Source organism: Lepisosteus oculatus, chromosome 29, assembly GCF_040954835.1.
Source record: "Lepisosteus oculatus isolate fLepOcu1 chromosome 29, fLepOcu1.hap2, whole genome shotgun sequence".
Lineage (NCBI taxonomy): Eukaryota > Metazoa > Chordata > Actinopteri > Semionotiformes > Lepisosteidae > Lepisosteus > Lepisosteus oculatus.
Window position 1 is genome coordinate 6,472,349 of NC_090724.1, and position 19,919 is coordinate 6,492,267.

The 19,919-nt window shown below is 46.2% G+C and overlaps 1 protein-coding gene across 1 annotated transcript; it reads right to left on the reverse strand.

Annotated features, from left to right (window-relative positions):
- Nucleotides 1-6,806: 6,806 nt before the first annotated feature.
- Nucleotides 6,807-18,269, reverse strand: timm44 (translocase of inner mitochondrial membrane 44 homolog (yeast)). Its single transcript, XM_069186027.1, has 13 exons — nt 18,178-18,269; nt 17,133-17,240; nt 16,479-16,655; nt 15,896-15,976; nt 15,248-15,397; nt 14,547-14,683; nt 14,014-14,099; nt 12,403-12,495; nt 11,968-12,092; nt 11,511-11,561; nt 11,058-11,147; nt 10,712-10,822; nt 6,807-8,799 (listed from the first exon to the last, which is right to left on the reverse strand). Exons 1-13 carry the CDS (start codon nt 18,205-18,207, stop codon nt 8,680-8,682), a joined length of 1,359 nt encoding a protein of 452 aa, XP_069042128.1. The 5' UTR covers nt 18,208-18,269; the 3' UTR covers nt 6,807-8,679.
- Nucleotides 18,270-19,919: the final 1,650 nt, after the last annotated feature.

Genomic DNA, 19,919 nt, shown 5'->3' on the forward strand with positions numbered 1-19,919 from the left:
TATCACAGGCTGTAAAGAGGTATCAATCATGCAGAATTAATTTTATTTTATCTGCTCCCCGATGCCAGCCAAGCATGGCAAACCGTGGAGGGAATTTAAGAGGGAGACATCCTCCAACAAAAATAAATAAAATCTGGGAGATTAATGGCATCTTCAACAGCAGCTCATTATTGCTAAGGATGCCGAGACACCTCTTCGTAGTGTAACGATGTACCAGCACAAGACAATCTTAAAGGTTGACAATATCAGTTACTAAAAGCAGTTTTTCTCTGTTGTGCATGTACAGTAACTGACCGGAGGCTCGAATCCCTTTTAAACCACAGATCTCCAAACTGGTTCAATATAATTAGGACAAATTTACACTGTCTCTATACAAACAATCCCATCTACATTTTTCCGTTACAGTTTTCCATGATGGTTTCAGGCCTGGAAACCCTCCCCAGCATCCTCGGCGAGCTCCTTTGTCCTGCTGGTGGTCAGGGGAGCCAGTCCCAGAAGCAATGGCCACAAAGATGATTACCACCGCAGAGTGGGCACATGGCACACAAACAGCTCAGGGACACCAATCAACCTGGGCTGCTTCCCTGTTAAAGGTGAAAGGAAAGTGAAGCACCAGAGAAAACTCACAAACCTTAAGAGGAGACATGCACACTCCACACAGAATGAGCCTCAGTCCAGAATCACCCAGGATCCAAGAGCTGTGAGGTAGTGTTTTCAGTAGATTTCAGTTTTCTAGATTTTCCGGTAATAATACTAATAATTGCTTACACTTATAAATGGCTTTTCTGGACACTCCACTCAAAGCTCTTTACAGGTAATGGGGATCCCCTCCACTCCCACCAGTGTGCAGCCCCACCTGGATGATGCGACGGCAGCACAATTGCACCAGTACACTCCCCACACACCAGCTCTCAGTGGGGAGGAGAGCAGAGTGATGAAGCCAGTTCAGAGAGGGGGATTATTAGTAGGTCATGACTGGTAAAGGCCAGGGGGAAACTTGGCCAGGACACTGGGTTGGAGAGTTGGAGAGCCTGTCTGCATCTCCTCCTGCTGCCTGTGTGGGTACTGGGGTTGGAATGTAAAAGCCACAACTGGCAACTCGAAATTGCAAATTGCATGGGTATATAATAAGAAATAACTGCCGATTCTTAAATTGTAAACAAAGAAGAGGTAAGAGTCTCTTCACAGTTTTTATTCTGTATAAGATACTTACCAGTTCTTATTTTCTTGGAAAAGAGGAGTTCTTAGTAACAGCTGGATGGCTCACACAACTGCCATGGGGAAGTTAAAACCCAAATTTAAAGCCACCAAAAAATATGAAGCCTACAAATAAGCTAATATTCTCTACAGAAGGCTCATGTCAGCAGCACCTGACAGCTTTATTCCAGCAGAAAAGGTACACAGCCTTCATCCGCTGTCATTACAAATATATCACATAATATATAATCCATTTACTCTCCCACACCCCACAACCAGTCCAGGAAGAGAAATGTTCTCACTTCTACCCACTATTGAAATGACTTTGCACTAAATCTTAAAATTAATCGCTTCTCTAACCAGCGCTAACAGGGCAAGATGAGAACTGCACGTTACTCAAAATCAATATAAACGCCTTTGGTCTTTTTCAAGAAGGCGGCGGGACCATAGAGGGACTCTGCTGCCGAATACGACCCCCGCAATCAGAGGTCAGCATGCGTGCCTTCCTCCTCTGCCAGAAAAGTGGGCAATCTGATTAAAAATAATAACCGGGCCGAGAAAGCTGCTGGATGCCCAATCTATAGTTCCAGCAGTAAGTGTGATTATCAGATCAGTATTTGCAGGCTCACGTATGACTAATCTGGGCGGCTGTAAATAGCCTAGTTGCTCTCCTAATTTGCAGCTCTTGAGTAATGGGACATCAGCCTGCGCCCCCTTGTTTCCAGGAACAGATGTCACGATGTGTTAACGCAGGTGGCCAGTAGCCACTCACACTGAATTGACACAGAGCCCCTTCCACCAAGACCGAACCCAGTCCAAATACCAGAACCAGCCTGTAGTCTCTGCCCATGGTCAGATCCAAAGTGAATAACTGTATGGGTACTGTATCTTTCGGGGCGATCGGATCCCCTCACTAGAAAGTGAAATAAACCACTGGTTCTCACAAGGTACAGGTCGGTCACACACCTCTTATTTAAGTGCTTGCTAAACATTTCTTTGCATCGGGTTCTTTTCAATTTGGGGGGAAAAAAGAGGTGTTAGTGTCTTGTCAGGACCCAAGTCTTGTACAGATGAGATCTGGATTGAAGGCTGAACAAACAAGCCAAATTTAGCAAATGCAAATAGAGAAAGGGCACAGAAATGACAAGTGATGACAGAATAACATATCACTGGCAATTAGTTTCATTTTGACATGAAGCTGTTGTTACAGGAGACTTATAACAACATAAGAAAGGTTACAGACAAGAGGAGACCCTTCTGCCTTTCGAGCCTGTTTGGTAGCTAGCAGCTAATTGATCCGAGTACCTTGCCCTGTCATTTCATGAAATAATCCAGACTTCCACAACACGGCTGGGTTGCTTGGTCCATACTCACACAGCCCTGGGTGTAAACCAGCTACTGTTCTCACGCATTACTTTGAATGTCTACTACCAGTAATAAAAAAAAACATTTTTTATAAGGGATTTTATCAAAAGCCTTCTGAGAGTCTGAATAGACTGGATGAGATGCTCTGTACACGTCCATTGCATCTGCTGGGCAATACAAGTTAGCAAAGCAAGACTTGCATCCTATTGTTCAGGGCTTATTATCATTTCCATAACCTTAGACAGAAAAGGAGTAAGTCTACAATTAGTCGGTTTTGTTGTCACTCTTTTATACATACGTGCGACATTAGTAATTTTCCAGTGAGTCAGAATTACCCCCCATCCCAAGTTAATTTTGGACAATGTTTGCTAACAGACAGTACAACATTTCAATTTGTTCAGTAGAATTTAGAAAATACAACACAAAAATACAAGCCACGGAGACTTAATATCTAAAGTGCTTTCAATACCTGTAACACTTTTTTCTGTTCTATGCTACTATGTACAGGAACCTGAAAAATGTTTATAGATCTGGAGTCTTTGCTCAGCCATGGGCAAAGTGGCTGTTTCTTTGTTGATAAAGAAATACCAACTGAGGAATAATTCTTTTCACACACAGCACTATCCATTTCCTTTTTATACACTTGACATCATGCACTGGCACCTAATAATGTATTAATGAAATATCCATAAAGAGAGACTGCAATTTCTTTTGATTCTTTTGACACGCAAAAGAGATTTGACTGTTTTTCAGTTTAGTGTGATTAACTGCAGTATGTATGAACTGGAAAAAGAAAATCTAGCCTTGCTGTTGTAAATCCTAAGAGGATTGGAATGAGAAAATCTTGTCCTACTGCGAAGCAGTTGTTTGAACCCAAAGCACCTATCCTCCAGTGGAGGAGAGCCCACATTAAGAAGGGAGCTATTCTTGTGCAGTTCAGTCACTGTGCAGTCACCTCTTCACGCCCACCACCCCCAGAGTGTGCAGAGAACAATAGCACAAGGGTTAGGGAGCTATTCTGAGTGCGGATCTGCTTTCGTGACAAGACGCAAAAGGGTGAGATCACTCATCTCACACGCCCCTGGACATCTCCATGACCTTCCCTTTGAGGTATTCGCAGGCTACATTCACAACAGAGCTCACTAACACCGAACTAAAACTCACAGCTTAGATCTGTCCCACAACACAAAGCTTCCTTCTTATTTACTGCACTGTGAGAATACGGTATAAGATAAGATCACTTTATCGGCCATATACAATTTCTTGCATTAGGAATTTTGCATACCCCAACTTGAGCTTGGGGTCAGAGTGCAGGGTCAGCCATTTATACGGCGCCCCTGGAGCAGCTGGGGTTAAGGGCCTTGCTCAGGGGCCCAACAGAGTAGGATTCCTCTGCCGGCCGCGGGATACGAACTGGCAACCTTCCAGCTACAGGCGCAGATCCTGAGCCACAGAGCCACCGCCACCCCAGTATAACTGTAAGGGCTGCAGGTTCAAGTTACCCAAACGCCCTTCCAAGGAGTCGTCAAGTTCCAAGCATTCAAAAACAAATGAAAGGCTTGGGACTCTACCATCAAAAAAATTAAAAAGAAAGCAATATACCCGAAAATCAGGGATTCCTAACATCCAAGGTGCATACAGATCGATGTAACAACTTTCTCTTTCAACTTAAAAGAAAATGAGTTGCAGGATGGGTAGGAAGGGTTGTGATCCACAGGTGGCCAATTTACCCATCTGCCCATTTTCTAACCACTTTATTCAACACAGCAGCAAGGGGGCAAGCAATGGGCACAAGATGAGGTACACCCTGGAAAGGACACCAGCCCAGCGGAAAGGACACACACACACACACACACACACCAGGGCTAATTTTCCCAGAAGCCAATTAGCCTACTAGCACGTCTTTGCTCCCGGTGCTCCGGTCACCTCCCTCAGTTCGAACACAGGGAGAAGATACAAACCCCACACAGATAAAACACCCCAGGAATTGAACTCTCGGCCCCCAGCGCTGTGAGGTCATGATAACCACTGCGCCACCGCGTCTCTGAAGCAAATCGAACACCATCATAAAAAAGGAGTAAGATGAGCAAAAAAAAAACAGTTCACTTGTTCCTGGCCTGTATTTGAACTCGGTGACTGCAGAGGAAGCACTTACGAGAATCAGTCCTAACGGCACTGTGGGCTGGGGAGAAAACACTCGGGAGCCGGGGCAATTACACAGAAGTCTCAGTGATCGCAGGGCTGACGTGAGCTGAAGGTTTTGCTATATAAAGTTTAACTAACGTCTGCACCGCCTCCGGCCCTTCAGGCTGAGCAATCTCAGCTCCTCTCTGCAACCTGGAGATCTTCAAGCACCCAAAAGATTTCACAGCTAATACTCTCCCCAAATGTCTTCTCATTTATAAAAGCAAAGGGAATATTTTCTGTCGCTGGGGTCAGTCAGTAGATGGCCATTTATAAGTGGAGGCATCCAGTAACGCAGGAGTGGAATTTAAGAGTCAATTTGAAACCAATACTGTACGCTTGCAGAGGATGCAAGGCCAGGGCATCTCCAGCTGTTTGGGCGAGCTAGTTAAGGAAAGGGATCGTGGTCTGTACAGTTAATACCCTAATTTACCCCTTAATACTTGTGTGCAACGTTTCTCCCACTTGAGGACCTACAATTTGAAACACCTCAGGAAACTCCTGAAGCGTGCACAGTAAAATAGCTAATCCAGGCTCGCTCAGGCAGACTTGTGAAGGTCTCTTTGCGTGCCAGACGTTTGGAAAGTCAGGAGGATAGTGAAACACGCGAGCAGGGAGCTGTGGAGCGGCGGCGTGCAAGGGTCTGGAAAAGTCAAGAAAACACTGGAAGTCAATTCCTCAACAGAGCCAAAAGCATGGAATATAAATATAGGATTGTCCCACATCCTTCAATGAAACAAGCTGACTTGGACAATGGAAACCAAATACTGTCAATTAATTTACTGAGGCATTTTATGCATTCACTGCAACACAGAACCAAAATGAGATACAGAATCTGGACAGTAAAGGACTGGCATTTGCAGAAATGATCTGATTCATAGTTTCCACGGTCACACAACAGTTTCCAGCCATGATCAGCATCAGGCCTCATATATTTGACACCTATTTATTTACAGGCCCACAAATGTTTTATGAATACAGCCCATTGTGTTCATCTGCCTATTCTCACGTCTGTTTTGGCAGATATGATTTATCCTGGATTCGTTCTTTCTCATATCTGCACAGTCTAATCCCAGTGGAAAACTCTCAAGGCTTTGACTTTCCCAGTCTTCCGTGTGCACGCACAGTGTGAAAGGGCAGGGCAGCGTGGGCACAGTGAGCGATGAAGACCGCGCCTGACAGCAGGGGAAAGAGCCGGGAGGATTCATCACGCGGGACAGCCGCTGAAATGGGCTGGCTAGTCAAGGGGGAGGACGAATCAATAGGCAAGTGTTAAGCCAGTTAATTAACTCCCCCAGCCCCTCCCCACCTCCCCAAGGCCTGCACTATCAATCTGGGGGCAGCCACATGGGGAGTTTCCTGCTGCAGGCTCCAGCGTGCCTGCGGATCAGCAAGGGCTCGGAAAATGGACACGTTCTGCCGCTGTCTCTTCAGTCGAGAGCAGGGGTGGTCCACTCCTTTCCTGGAGATCTACAGACCCTACAGGTCTCTCGTCACACCCGGTCTGTTCCAGGAGAGCAATTCTAACCAGTTAAGCGAATGTATTGACTTATTTCTAAAGACTTCAATGAAAGGGATGAAGGGGCGACTCTGAATAAACCGGATGAGACCCCAGCCAGGCTCGGCTCACAGAGGAAGGGAAGCGCAGGCTCGGAGCTGATGGTTCGGGAAGCGCGGGAGGGAGATGTTGACGAGAAGGGCTGGATGAGGGGGGAGGCGGTGCGGGCTGGAGACGACAGCCGGCCGATGGGGAGAGCAGGAGCCAGAGTGGGCTCCTGCTAAGTGCCGAGAGTACCCCGAAGGATTAGGGGCTATCTGTTCGCAGGCACTTGACAGAACACACCACTGCACGCTTCCTGAGGGTCACAACTCCCATCCTCACCTTCACGAAAGCAATCTGAAATTCTTACTTTCCCAGTGACAGAGCAATCCACGAGCTGTGAGGGCACACGGCAGCCTCTTTTTTTTTTCTTTTTACTTGCAGATGCAAAAAAGCTAAAGATTTCAATTCAAAGTTAATAACGCAATAAAATACCACAGTAAACAGACTCTAAAGGCAGTTAAAAAGACCCTTTGACTTTTATTTGACATAACTTACATTCAGGGTGTGCATTCTCCCGTTCTAACAATACTGCTGTAATGCTTGTAGTACCCCAGATGGCCACCAGGGTGGCACAGTCCTGACTGGACTCTTACAACTTGTCGAGATGGACAAGATGGCATGCCATTACCACTGTCCTTTTACATTTAGTGTGGTATAAACTCATCATCTCCCATCACCCACCCAATTCAATTTCTATTCCAACTAGCAATTTCAACAGGACACTCCTTCCCCTCTCTGCACTACAGAAAGGCAGAGCACGCCCACCAGATGCTGACTGTTCTTATTTCAAGGCAGAAGGGTCACCTCACGTTTCCAGCTCTCACACTGCATCTTGTTTGTGGTGTCAGAAACCGCTGCTCATTGAAACGTTTAAAAGTCTCAAACAACTTATCTTAAACAACAGGAATGGTCAAAACAGAAACGGATGTTCTCCAGAACACCGCTTAAAGACAGCAGCACAGTGCAATGCCAGTCTGCACAAAGGGCTTGTTTTGACTTGGCTGCAAAAGCTGAGGTGAGAATAAAGGACATGTCGTTCCCCAAGGCTCAGTACAACACCAGCCTGGTAATCTCTGCAAAGGATGGAAAATATTTTAAAATCTTGTCTCGGCGGTGCCAGCTGAGCAGCCGTGATCTACAGCAGCTTGTCGTAAACACAGATGAGCGTCGCTATTGTTGCCATGAGTCTGTTATGAAAAAGCCCAACAGGTCAGAGTAAACATCTGAGGGGCTTCGGTTTACACCAGCGAAGACTAAAACACACAGCAGCTGGCCACAGGCAGGATTAGAGAAGCCTGCTCACTCCCCAGCAGACTGGGTGGCCTTTTCACGGAGATAGAAATGCTTCTGGGGAAGAGGTGGGTATGACTGGTAGGACCTGCCTATTCCCCAAAGCTGCATCTAAAAGCAAGTCTTCAGACGCAAGGGTGAAGTGTATCAGTTGGACTGTTTGCTACAAACAGCGCAAGATTCTTCAGGGTCCTTAGGGGTACTCCTGATGTATGATTAGTTACATAATGAGCGATTTCTTTAAATAAAAGGACAGCACGGGAAGCTGTTTTTACAAAACGTTCCTTAATTAATGAACATCTACTACACGGCATTTAATGAACTGAACAGCTCTTGCACTGGAAACTCTTGGTGGTAATTATACCCGATGGTTAAGGCAAGACATATCTGCAGCAAGTTTCCCGTTTCTCTTTTGACTTTCTGCACCATAATCACAGCGAGCGCATCCACATGCTAGAATGACCTCTGCAATTAAGAATGTCAGATGGGCTAGAATACAGGAAAAGTAAGATACCCTCCCCCAGTTTGTCAAATAAATATGTGGAGTTGTCTTCTATACTTTCCACGTATCCTTAAGATTGGTCCTTTTCACAACACAGGAGATTATGGCACTACCTGCTCTGGCCCATCGCCCAGAGAAAAATTAAAAGTCCTAGTTGATCAGATAGATTCCTGCCAGTGGTAGTGGACAGCAGAAGTGCAGTGCCCTAGATAGGAAAAGGTCTCCCTCCAAATGGCCAGTCCTTGGTCACATGTTAAAAAAAAAAAGAAGGCAAACCTCCCTGCGCTGGTCATACCGTCCAACTTCATCCCCCTGTTCCCTGCTGCCGAAGCCGCCCTGATCCAGGGGCACTGCAGGTGACCAGAGCAGGGAGTGTGAAAAGGAAGCAGCCGAATCCCAGGTGTCCGCTGGTCTCTGTGGAGGGGGGGTGCCGAGGAATTAACTGGGCCCCACCCCCCACTTCCCCGGGGCTGCGTATGCACACCCCCCCCAACCAGTTCAGTGCTCGAGCCCATGCCCCTGCCTCTCTTGGTGCCTCTCAGAGGATCTGCTCAGTGCTGGACGCCGAGATGTCCAGGAGTCTCCAGGCTGCGTAGGGGTTGAGCTCGTCCTGATCACGGCACAGCGCCCACACGTACATCATGCGCAGGACCTTTTCCTGCGGAGACACAGGCAGGACAGGGCCTCTTTCAGACCGACGCTCTCAAACAGCAGTTTTTAACCAAGTGTCTGGGGACTCTCGACAGACATGCACTGACAGCACCTGCAGTTCATCTGTTTACGTGCAGTTCTGCTTTCAATATTTGATGGTCAAGGACAGCACTGCTTTTTAAAAATGCATAACCTTCAGTCTGGTTTTGTTTAAACGGGGGGCTCCCTAGCGAGGTGCATTTCAAGAAAAGACAGGCGCACTCAATCGGAGGACTGACACAATTAACATTTTTTTCTACAATTTTTAAAACGTTTTAACGATAACACCTAAATTCCACTGACACCAGTCATTCCCCTTCAATACAAGTGAATATAAATCTTTTATTTACTGTATTTAACTTCAACACAGTAAGAAGAAAGCTTTGTGTACAAACACATGCAACGAAACTGACAGGGCTGTGTCAAAGGTGAAGCCTCCTACTATAGCCCATGAGGAGGTAAAGACAGCTTTAAATGATGCACATAAAAAATTCAGCACATAAACAATACCAAAGGAGAACGGATCTGAGGATCTCACCCAGGTGTGTTTTTAAAAGAAGTCTGGGTCCCGACTTCAACATCACAGGTGGGTGACTTGTCTCAGACTCCCAAAACCCTTTGTGTCAAGGTCTCCTGCCTTTGGATTTAAATGCCCTTCCACTTAGTTACAACTGTCCTCTCCGGCTCGTGTTTCATCGTTCATTCTGAAAATCCTGAATCCTAAGGAAATTCTGATAAAAGCTACACAACTGCTCTGCTAAGCAGCTTCTTTCCAAATAATACAGCTGCAGGACCAGGCACACGAGACAGCAATTTGGTCTCTTTATAGCTCCCTGAGTTTTTGCAGGGTCTCACCTTTTATGCGGAGGCCAGCATCTTCCATTCAAATGGACGGGGTCCAACTTTTTCCTACTTCTTTTAATTAGCTCAGCTCCCAGGGGTCACTGCCGCAACATGTTCAGCACAGAGCGAGCAGATTTAAGGGCCCAGCAGGGCAGGAACACAGACAGTAAATGGACTTTTATGAGCTTGCCGATAATTATCACATCAATGCGTCTACTGGCAGCGTCTGAGTGGTGTGTGGACAGCAGCCCTCTGCCCCGGGTCACCCTGCTGGTGATCAATCACACGATTACACGGCCATTACTGGAGGCGACAGGACGGGCCCAGCTCCTCCGCGAATCCTTCGTGGATAATATGAAATAAAGGGAAGGGCGTGCTTTTAAGGATCCAGATTAATCATGCTGCCTTGACACTCTTCAGCCTGCAGCCATTTCCTCCATAGCGACTTCTGTGCATTCGGCACTGGCCATCTTCCATCGCCTCACAAATCCAGGGCCACACCAACGCTCTACATAATGAGTGGCTAAAACATGGCCTGGAACTGCACATTGCTGTTTAAGAATGTTCTTTGGGCGATGTGTTTAAATCAAGGGATTGGCTCGATTCCTGAATTACGGATTGTGATCAATTCGGTACGATGCGGAAAACGACCCCAGAAGGGCCAGTCACTACCAGTCGCTTTGCCGTGAAGCGCTTTCAGAGCAATGTTTCTAAAAGGAGAGCTCAACGGGGCCTTCGTTATCAAAAGGAGCAGGCCCCAAAAACAGACGTATCCGCCGCATGTCCGCGTCCACGGTGCGAGTATCAGCCCTTCACATGAGGCTCCGAGGGGGGGGCTCTGCATTAAACCGAAAACCTCCGGACGCCCATGTTTGAGTCTGGTGCGTTTTGTGCTTTGTGTTATGTCCCGGCGTGATCCGTTTTAATTCAGCCCAGGCCCTCGCGGACTCAAGCCGACGTCCTCGCATCAGGGCGCGCGCGGGTTCAGTAAGACCGGACCCCCCCTGCCCTCTGCCCACCCGAACCCACTCGCTCACCGGGTCCCCTTCCACCACCTCCCCCTTGGGGCTGCGGATGACCATCACAAGCTGGGCCTGGAAGGTGATGATCAGCACGGGACCCTGCTCCATCATCTTGCCCATGGCCAGCTGAAACGGAGACGGGGAGAGAGAGAGAGCACGTGAGGACCCCGGCTGCCACCTCCAAGGGGAAGAGTGGTGGGCGGCGTTGAGGGTGGAACGGGGGAGCTTTTGAGGACAGAGAAGACAAGGAGAAAGAGTGTTTTGCCGCTGCTTCGGCTTAAGTCCTCTCGCCGTCCCCGCAGGAGGGCGGAGCCCGGGCACAGCGGCACAGGATGCAGGCGGGGCGAGGCGCGGGACTCACGTCAATGTTGTCAATATCCAGGATCTTGGAGTGGAACTGCAGCCCCATGGCTTTGGCCTGCTGGATGGGGTGCGCCAGCTGACTGTACGTCTGGAGGCCGGAAGACAAAGACACAGAAATCAGCCGGGGCTGCACCACAGCGACCCCTGCTGGCCAGGACGGTCATCTCCAAAGACCGCTATCTCAAACAGAGGATAAGGACTCAAAAGTATTTAACCTTAGATAAAAGTAATAACCATTTTCCTATAAAAGTAACATTTCTATTTAAGAGGGCAGGGCTTTTTTCCTTTATTGTTCTTTGACAGTGCTAATATTTTTTCCATGCACGTTTAACAATTTGAATGAGAATACCATGCATGGAGAGCCTAGTGGTAACTCTACACAGCAAACATGCAGCTTTTATTTTTTATGCAAAAACCATACAGTGGAAAAACCATTAACATGTGTACTCACAGCTTCATAGCACCAGTCCTTCAGGACCTCAAGGTCACCACGGATCATGGCCTGGATAAGGAGAATTCAGAATTTTGACAGCAGAAGAACAGGCACACATTCATTTTACTGGTAGTGAAGTATTTGATCATGATCGATTCAAGTCATGAATCTTTCTCCCCTCACCCAGAGATTCAATTCACAACAGCATTTAAAAATAGTTTTCCAAAGAATTAACCTTTTTAAAGATCACATTGACCTGCACATCCGGCCTAGCTTCCATTGAACTACAAGAAATAACAAATATTTATGAGTAGATCTGATGAAATTGTCCAGTTTATGACAAAACACCTTGAGAACTTCTAATGCGTATACCCCCATGAGCTCCCGAACAACGCAGCGACTTATTAAGAATGCAATCTGTTCGTGTACGTTTCCAATTCCACCACGGGACGTCCCACCAGGCAGACCCTCTCACCTCCAGGATGTTTGGAATGATGTCCTGCTCGCACTGCTTCAGAAAGGAATCTTTGTCAAACCCGGGATCCACCTTCAGGATTTCTGTCAGGACCTCCGACATTTCGGTTTTAGAAAACAGGCCACCTGTCCAGACAAATTGGGCGTTCAGCAAGGGGGACGGCGCAGTGGACACCCCTTTCCACTGCAGGGTCTCCATCTCTTGACAACGCAAGTTTATCTTGGGTAAAATGTGTTTTTTTTTTATTGTTTCATAGCAGAGTACAGTTAGAAAACCAGTGCATGTTACTATCTTCTTATATGATAAAAACTCTGCCCCAAGAAGTGAAACTCCCCAGGGACATCAGTGTTTAAAAATTCCAGCTCAACTGGCGACAGGCTTCTCTGCCCTGCAAGGTCAGAGGTTAAAGCCAGGGGGAAGAGGCGAGGTCGTTACCGATGAGGTCAGTGACTTTGTCCGTGACGGCGCGGGAGGCTCTGATGAAGGCATTGTCGCTCTCGTCGTATTTCATCTTCATCTCAAAGAACCCTGGCGGAGAGAGGGAGAGTGACGCTATTTGAGTTCAGACACTCAAAACTGCAATTTCCAAATTCACCTGAAGCCAAATGTTGGACAATCGCACCTTTCAGTTTAAAAATGTAACCTGATCAGTATCACGGATGAAATTCACTCTTTAGATTTAGGCTAAACTACTACACCTGCTTTCTCAGGCAGTCTAACCAGCCAATATTCCCCCAGCACAGAGCACCACAGCGCTGCTTTGGGATCTGCATGGCAACCCTAATACCTGCTGGAGATGAACAGACGCTCCAGCATGCTAAAACAATTACTGAGCTAAACAGAGCTCGGAACAAGGGGCTCGGCAGTCTCCTGGTGAAAAACACTCCTTGCACTTCTGTTAAAACAATTTCCTGAATCTTTCGAGCCCCATCTACACAGACTTCCTCACAATGCAGTTAGGTGCAACTTCCAAAAAGCTATCCAATACTCATCTAGCCTAAAGGAAATGCAGAAGTGCTTTAGTTCTGTAAAATAAGCAAAAATTATTGAACTGTAAACTATAAGACATCACTTTAACTGTTTAGACTCCAGGTCCCCCATGACCCTGTATCGGATACGTGATTAGAAAATAGATGGATGGATATTTATATTGTTCATCCTTGACTGGGTTAACACTTCAAACGCAGGAGATTATGCTATTTCTGACAGACTCGTCAATTCTTTCCCTTTCCCCACCCCCAGAGACTCCCAGGGCTCTCATTACTCTGTGCTCGTTATACAGGCTCATTACCTTCAAGGTTAATGAGGTTCAAATTGGGACAAAAGACTCCGTTTGCCTCCTATCACAGTGGCCTTGCAACCTCATGGGGCTCCGGGCCTCTACTGGGATCTCCAGGGCAACTGTTTGTCTGTGGTTATTTATAGCCACCTACTCCAGTGGCTTAACAACAGCCGCCCCCACGTGCCTTAGGATCATAATGTTGCAATGGCTCCTAGCACCACTTAGTGGACAGAGGAGGGATGACACTAAACCCACTAAAGCAAACAGGATTTGGAATTCCTTTTATAAGAGGTGTAGGAAAGCTTCTCCATTTCAGTGTACTTTGCTGCATGCCTGTATTGGCTTCACGACACTACTTGAACGCTGCAGATACAGGATTGTGGGGATGTTACAGAACACAATTGTCTTAAGGAATTTCTGCGATGCAAGGTGCCGACCACTAATCCAGTTTTGATGACCCCAGTGTGAAACCTCTTCAGGGTCAGGGGGTCAAAAAGATTAGGCACTAAAAATCTAATCTGAACCCTGAATAATATTGTTTTAATCAAATTATTTTGAACAATTAAAACCTTTCCTTCTGCTTCAACTGCCATCCCAAAAACATCCCAAAGCTTTTGCTTAAAAAAGCACTCCTGAAGTATGTTTCACCTCTATCTTTTTAAACTCACTTACAAACAGAAATATCACTGATCAAAACTGAAACGAAAGCGCCCTCTGCTGGCAACACAGGAAAATACACCCAAAAGTGGGGAAGTTGACCTTACTGTTGAAAACCACATTGTTGTCCTTAAAGTCCTTCCACTGCTGATACCACTTAGAGTCCTTGTGCAGCACAACACCCATCGCCTCCCTGGAAGAGTAACAATGAGTCTGAACAATGAGTCACCTATCCAACCTAGAAGTAAATACAACAGTCATGTTCTCAAACTTAGTAACATCCAGCCAATCATGCTCTTAGAAGCACAATACTATAAAGAGTTACACAATAAAAAGTCAAGATGAAAATAGCCTATGAGCTCTGGTTTCCAGCATGCTGTATATGTTGTTTTTGTCCTGCAGTCCTGTTGTGAAAAAGAAAATGTGTTCAAAGAGGTTATTTTTTTTAGCATTATCATCATTTAGTGAGTATTGATTTACGCAGAGAAAACAGCCCAGCCCATAACCTGCAGGCCAGCTGTGCTGACATCGTGTGCACATGTGTGGCTGGATGTGGGGGTGTGTGGGTTCGAACAGAAGGAAATACGGTCTTAGCCATTCAAATCAGCACACTGGCCGGACAGAGGAATGGAGGACCTACTCATTGGGCTCGAACACCTTGGCCTCCATCTCCCCGCTTTTCCCCAAGAACTCGGTCCTCTTCCTCAGGCGGGGAGGGGGCCGGTAGGGACCACTCTGCCCCATGTCATCGATCTCCTTCTTCACCGTCTCCACGCCCTGCACACAGGCCAGCGCATGGAGAAAACAACGTCAGAACGGTCTGAAGGCAGGGGGAGGCTGATTTGGCCCTCCTCGGCTTCAACAACATGGCTGGGAAGCTTGTGCCACACTCCCACAGCTCTTTGTGTAAAGAAGTGGATCTTAAATACACTTCCACTTCTTCCTATGGTTTGCGTTTCACTGTTCATACTGAAGCTGTACACTGGGCTGACTGCGACAGGAAATCCTGTTGCTAAAAGAGGCCCTGATCTTTAAAGAGACGGATCCCTTTGATAGCAGAATGAGGAAACGTACTACATGACAAGCTCCCAGCCCACTGTCTTCAAGAGGACCACAGTGAAATAATGGCAGAACAGAGAGGTTTGGTAAAGCCTTCTTCAAACTGGGAGAAGACCGCAGCAATGTGAAGTAAATGACCGGGATAAGCGTGACAGAAATACTGTGTGACCTAGACAGTAGTGAAAGCTCTCAGGGATAGTGGTGACCCCCTGAACCCCCAATCAGGAATGTAAGGATAGTATGGGTCAGGGTGAGGTTTCAGGGGAGGGACGGGGTGCTCACCTGAGAGATAGCACGGAAGGCGCCGGACTTGCCCAATTTCTCCCCACTCCTGGACACGGACTCCGCGGAGTGCTTGGCCGTCTTGGTGGCCTCCTCCACTCCCTCCTTGATCTTCTTGCCCAGGTCGGAGCGGCTCACCTCCTCCAGGCCCTGCCAGCACAGAGAGAGGCCATTGGGATCTTGCGGGGCTCTCGGAGCTCACCGACATAAGCCCACAACCACAAGAACGTGAGAAAGATTACAAAAGGAAGAGGCCTTTCAGCCAATCTAGTCACATAGAAGATCTTGTCCAGCGGTTTCTTGAACTCAGCGAGGATATAACTACATAGCTGGGTAGCTTGTTCCACTCTCCTACAACTCTCTGTGTAGAGTCGCTTTCCTGTTGTTGTTTTTTTAAATGCACTTCCATGTAGTTTCCACTTGTCGGCCAGACCGATGGCATTGCCACACAACTGCCAAACCCCTTACAGCGAAACCACAGAACTGAGCCAGGAGAACATGAAACCAAGAGGACATCTAGCAATCTAGCAACACAGACAATCAATAATGCTGGCACAAAAACCAAAAAAGAAGCAAAAACCTTGCACTCTCCAGACATACAGAAACAGGAGTACAAGCCATGTGGCTTGGTTCTGTAAAAAAACCCACCTCTTTCACAGTTTCCGAAATCTCCCCAAACTTCTTCCTCAGCACTTCAGACGTCTTCACCGTTTCTGACTCAATTGTTTTCTGGACATAAGGGAGAAACAGAAATAAAACCCCCTGTGAACACCATGACCTCAGACATTCTCGGTCGGACTGACTCCCAATTAAAGTGCTCAGACCATTAGGTGCTCAGGACCAGTCCTTAAAGGTCTGTTGTCTTATTTCTCTGAGATCCCCTTGGTAATAAAGCACTCAAATATGAAATGATTGATATTTAGAAGATTGTTCATCACTATTGAGAGCCCCAGATTACCTACTTTTGCTGCCATGCCTTCTCAATCTAAACAACAATTATAAAAAAACAATGGTTGATATATGAAGATGGTGACAGTGGGTTAATGTTACTGCTAAAAAATGTATTGTCTTAATGAGCTCTAGCTAATGTCTGCTACAATCTCATCCTCCCTACAATCAGCTTCACTCACAACCAAGTGATCAGCACCCAGCACCTAGCGTTGGCTAATACACCAGACCCCGCAGCTTTCAAAACCTGAGAAGGATCAAACTGCTGCTCGGCGAGACTCACGTATTTCCTCCGGGCTTGTTTCAGAGCCTCCGATTCCTCCAGTTTCTTGGCCTCTTCCCGGAACTTCCTGATGTTTTCCTTCATCTCCTTGTTCTTGCTCAGCTCCTGCTTCAGGCCGTCGACGAACTCCGAGAGGAAGCCCTTCCGCCCCCCACCGCCCTGAGACGCGTACCGCACCTGGGACAGAGACGTTCGGGTCACAGCCGTGGGAAATGAGATGACCCCAGCTCCAGAGAACCAGCCATCAATTTAAACTGGCTCAGTGCAGACAGAGCCCCCCAGGGATACAGAAAAATCTCTGCTAAACACCAGCGAGGTGTCAAAATATCTTAACCATCAAACACCCTTAAAGTAGCTACAGACCATTTATATGCCTTCTTAATTACTCTGTCTGTCGAGTGTTCAGCAATCCTCGAGGCTGTTTGAGGGCCAAATATGTTGTGCGTTCATCCCTGTTTTAGATGCCCATCACATCTGCACAGCACATGACTTCACAGTAATTCTAGACCAATGCCTTTAACATCAATCCATTTAAGCTGCATTCTACACCGAAAGATCAGATGAAATACTGTATGTTGATCACAGCAGTCCTTCAAGGACTGTAGAAAATACGGGTCAGTCAAATGAACAGGTAATAATAATATTCTGAGTCACCTGTGGTGAAGCTGCAGGAGACCCACATATCCTGTACACGTGGGGTTTCTGGAACGAGGACACACAGGGTCGACTGGACAGGAGGAGCAAACTCCTTCGGGCACAAAGCTGCGAGGGAGAACGCCGTTCAAAAGAAGAGGCGATAGATCAAGAAATGTATAGATGGTCTTATAAAAACCTTTTTGGTACAGTAAAAAAGCCTCCTTTAGGCTACAAACCACCTGATTTGAAACCCAATTTAATCGCGGTAAGAAATGGTTTAACCTGCACGCATTAGGGAAGGTTCTAAGTCAGTGTGGTTAGGATTCTGTGCTAAATGTATTTTCCTTTACATTATAAGGTCAGCTGAGATATTAAAGTTGGATTTCATACTCCGAAACCGCATTAGTATTGCCCTTTAAAGCATCTTTTATTTGATTTCTGTCTGCATCATTTGGGTTCAACCCCTACATACATGTGCAGATTGTACTCGGTACATACCTGGGAGCCGTAACCTTTTCTGATTAAAACGTACAACAGCTAAAGTGAAATAGGATGAACGTCGACTGAGAAAGGTGTCGTTTGTCTTAAACGCCTTTTCTCAAACTTTTCATTCTGATCGAGTTTCGGATTAAACATTGTATTGAATACCTGTGCGCTCGCTGGGTCATAGACCTTACCCCTCGCTTACTCAATCTCACATGCATTCGTGATAAATCAGACTATTAACTCAGGTACCTTAAGAAATCACTCGACCGCACTGCGCTATATTCAAACACATATTGCAAGTTCTTCACTACATCTCAGAACTTAGTTACAGTTAGCTTAATCTTTTAAAAGGCCCAGTCGAAGTAACCGGCATGTTGTCATCTCTTGAAATTCATGAGCTCAGGAAAATGCTTTTTCGCGCTTACGACTTCAATCATCTTTTGCTAAAAGGCACGGCGCTTCAGCCAGCGCCGTGTTAAACACCCACTCGACTGTTTTTCCCATTTTAAAAAATCCTTTTTCAAAGAACCAAAGGTGCTAAAGAGTCAAACAAAAAAAAAGTCTTGTCACATCTCACCCGATAACACTGACACAAGGAGGCGGCCATCTTGGATGCAATGCGTGCTACCCTTTCGGCGGCTGACCTTCGACGTCATCAAATCGCGACGGAGGAACAGAATTTCGGTCGAGTAACTCCGCCTCCCGTGACATGTCTCTTTAACTCATCGGGCAATATACCCAGGCGCGGACTTCATGCCCGACTTGAAAAATAACCTCGCTTGTTAACTGTTCCCCTAAAGTCTTAACTTGCTTTCCACGAGGTTTACGTCCAAAGAGATTCCAGGGAAATATTCACACCAGACAGACCGGGGGTAAATCCAAAATCTCCGCAATAATCAGAAAGGGCGACTGCCCAGAAATAATCCTGTATATTTTTTTGAAGCTGAATGTCAGGGTATTGGTCCTTTGGTGCCCGGGCGTTTTACACATTTGTCAAATTCCGCACTACACACTGCATGCAAGCAGCAACTAATTATAGAACAACTTTTAAAAAAATCCGGCAAGTATTGTGTACATCAATTGAAACTTTCAAATTATTCCATTGCATATCCATCCGGACACGGGCGTTTACCTTGTTATCCGGTTCTTAACCAATTCTGCTTATGTTGCCACAGAATTAGTCACTTTCTACGTCCTTCCTGGTCGTTTTCCAGCCCAAGATGTTCACCCACAGTAGGTCTCTCTCCAAAGTGAATTCAACAGCATGAGATACTGATGAACCGGGATTAATTCCACACAGTCCACTGGCCACATGTGTAAATTTTAAAAATCCCTTTTAGTTTTTCGTCTATTGCAATACAATTTTAGTGGTTTGTGCTTCTAATAGTTTTAAGAGGTGTGCCCAGACTTGAAAATAGTTACTAAATTAAGGTCTTTTCAGATTTAAAATAATTTGCATTGCTTTGAGTATACTGACCAAAATTATGACGATGCATTTAGCTTCCCATTATCAGGGTTTTCCTTTATCAAGAATACCACTGTTCATCCAAAGCTATGCCTGAGGAGACCAATCTGGAAAAACCTACAATTTAATGAAGACTGGAAGCAATTTTCCACAAAAACTGTGCAAAGGGATTTCTTTATGCATTCCCAGTATTTAGGGTAATATCAGAGGGTTTTCAGTGAGAGACCTTGCTCTGACTGCCCAGGAGGGGAGCAGAAGCTCAGCTATACACCCATTGCAGAGGGGATCCTGGGTAACTTTAGAATGGTCAATTCCCAGGATTTTCTTTAGGAACTTTTTGAACAAAGCTTCTGAAAACACCCTGAAAAATGCGAAGGGGGAAACACCGAAGGTACGTAATGCACGATGTTTGTTAGTCTTGCATCACAGTGAACGGCGAGGGTCCTTTCATCTATCAAAGGATATTGGCATTTTCAACAATATCGGCTACATAAGGTTTTAGATTTATTCCAGAATAACTCCTCCAGGGGACCATTTAAATGGGAATACTCTTTTCGACATACTTAATGGCATTGGCACAGCCTTCCCCTGGTTAATTCAAGTCAGATAGGTCAGTTTATCTGTAAAACAAGCCCAAGATGGTTGTAGATTAAAAGGACCTGCATGAAGACTTACTTTAACAGTCTGACTACCAATACCTTTATATCTTGCTTTTTACCATTTGCTCCAAGAAGGCTAGCAAAGTAGCAGCTAGGACAGACCAAACACCCCTGGCATATTCCACAACAGAAGGGAAAACGCATCCAATGTTCACTTACACACACTCTTCTATGCTGGAGAATCCATGTTTCAAC

Excerpts from the sequence above, each read along its gene's own strand:
- timm44 (XM_069186027.1), bottom strand. The coding sequence starts at position 18,207 with ATGGCCGCCTCCTTGTGTCAGTGTTATCGG. Across the intron at positions 14,684-15,247 it reads CCTTCCGTGCTATCTCTCAG|GGCGTGGAGACGGTGAAGAA; the intron begins GTGAGCACCCCG and ends GCCTGTGTGCAG. Across the intron at positions 8,800-10,711 it reads AGGTGGTGGAAGGGGACCCG|GAAAAGGTCCTGCGCATGAT; the intron begins GTGAGCGAGTGG and ends GTGTCTCCGCAG.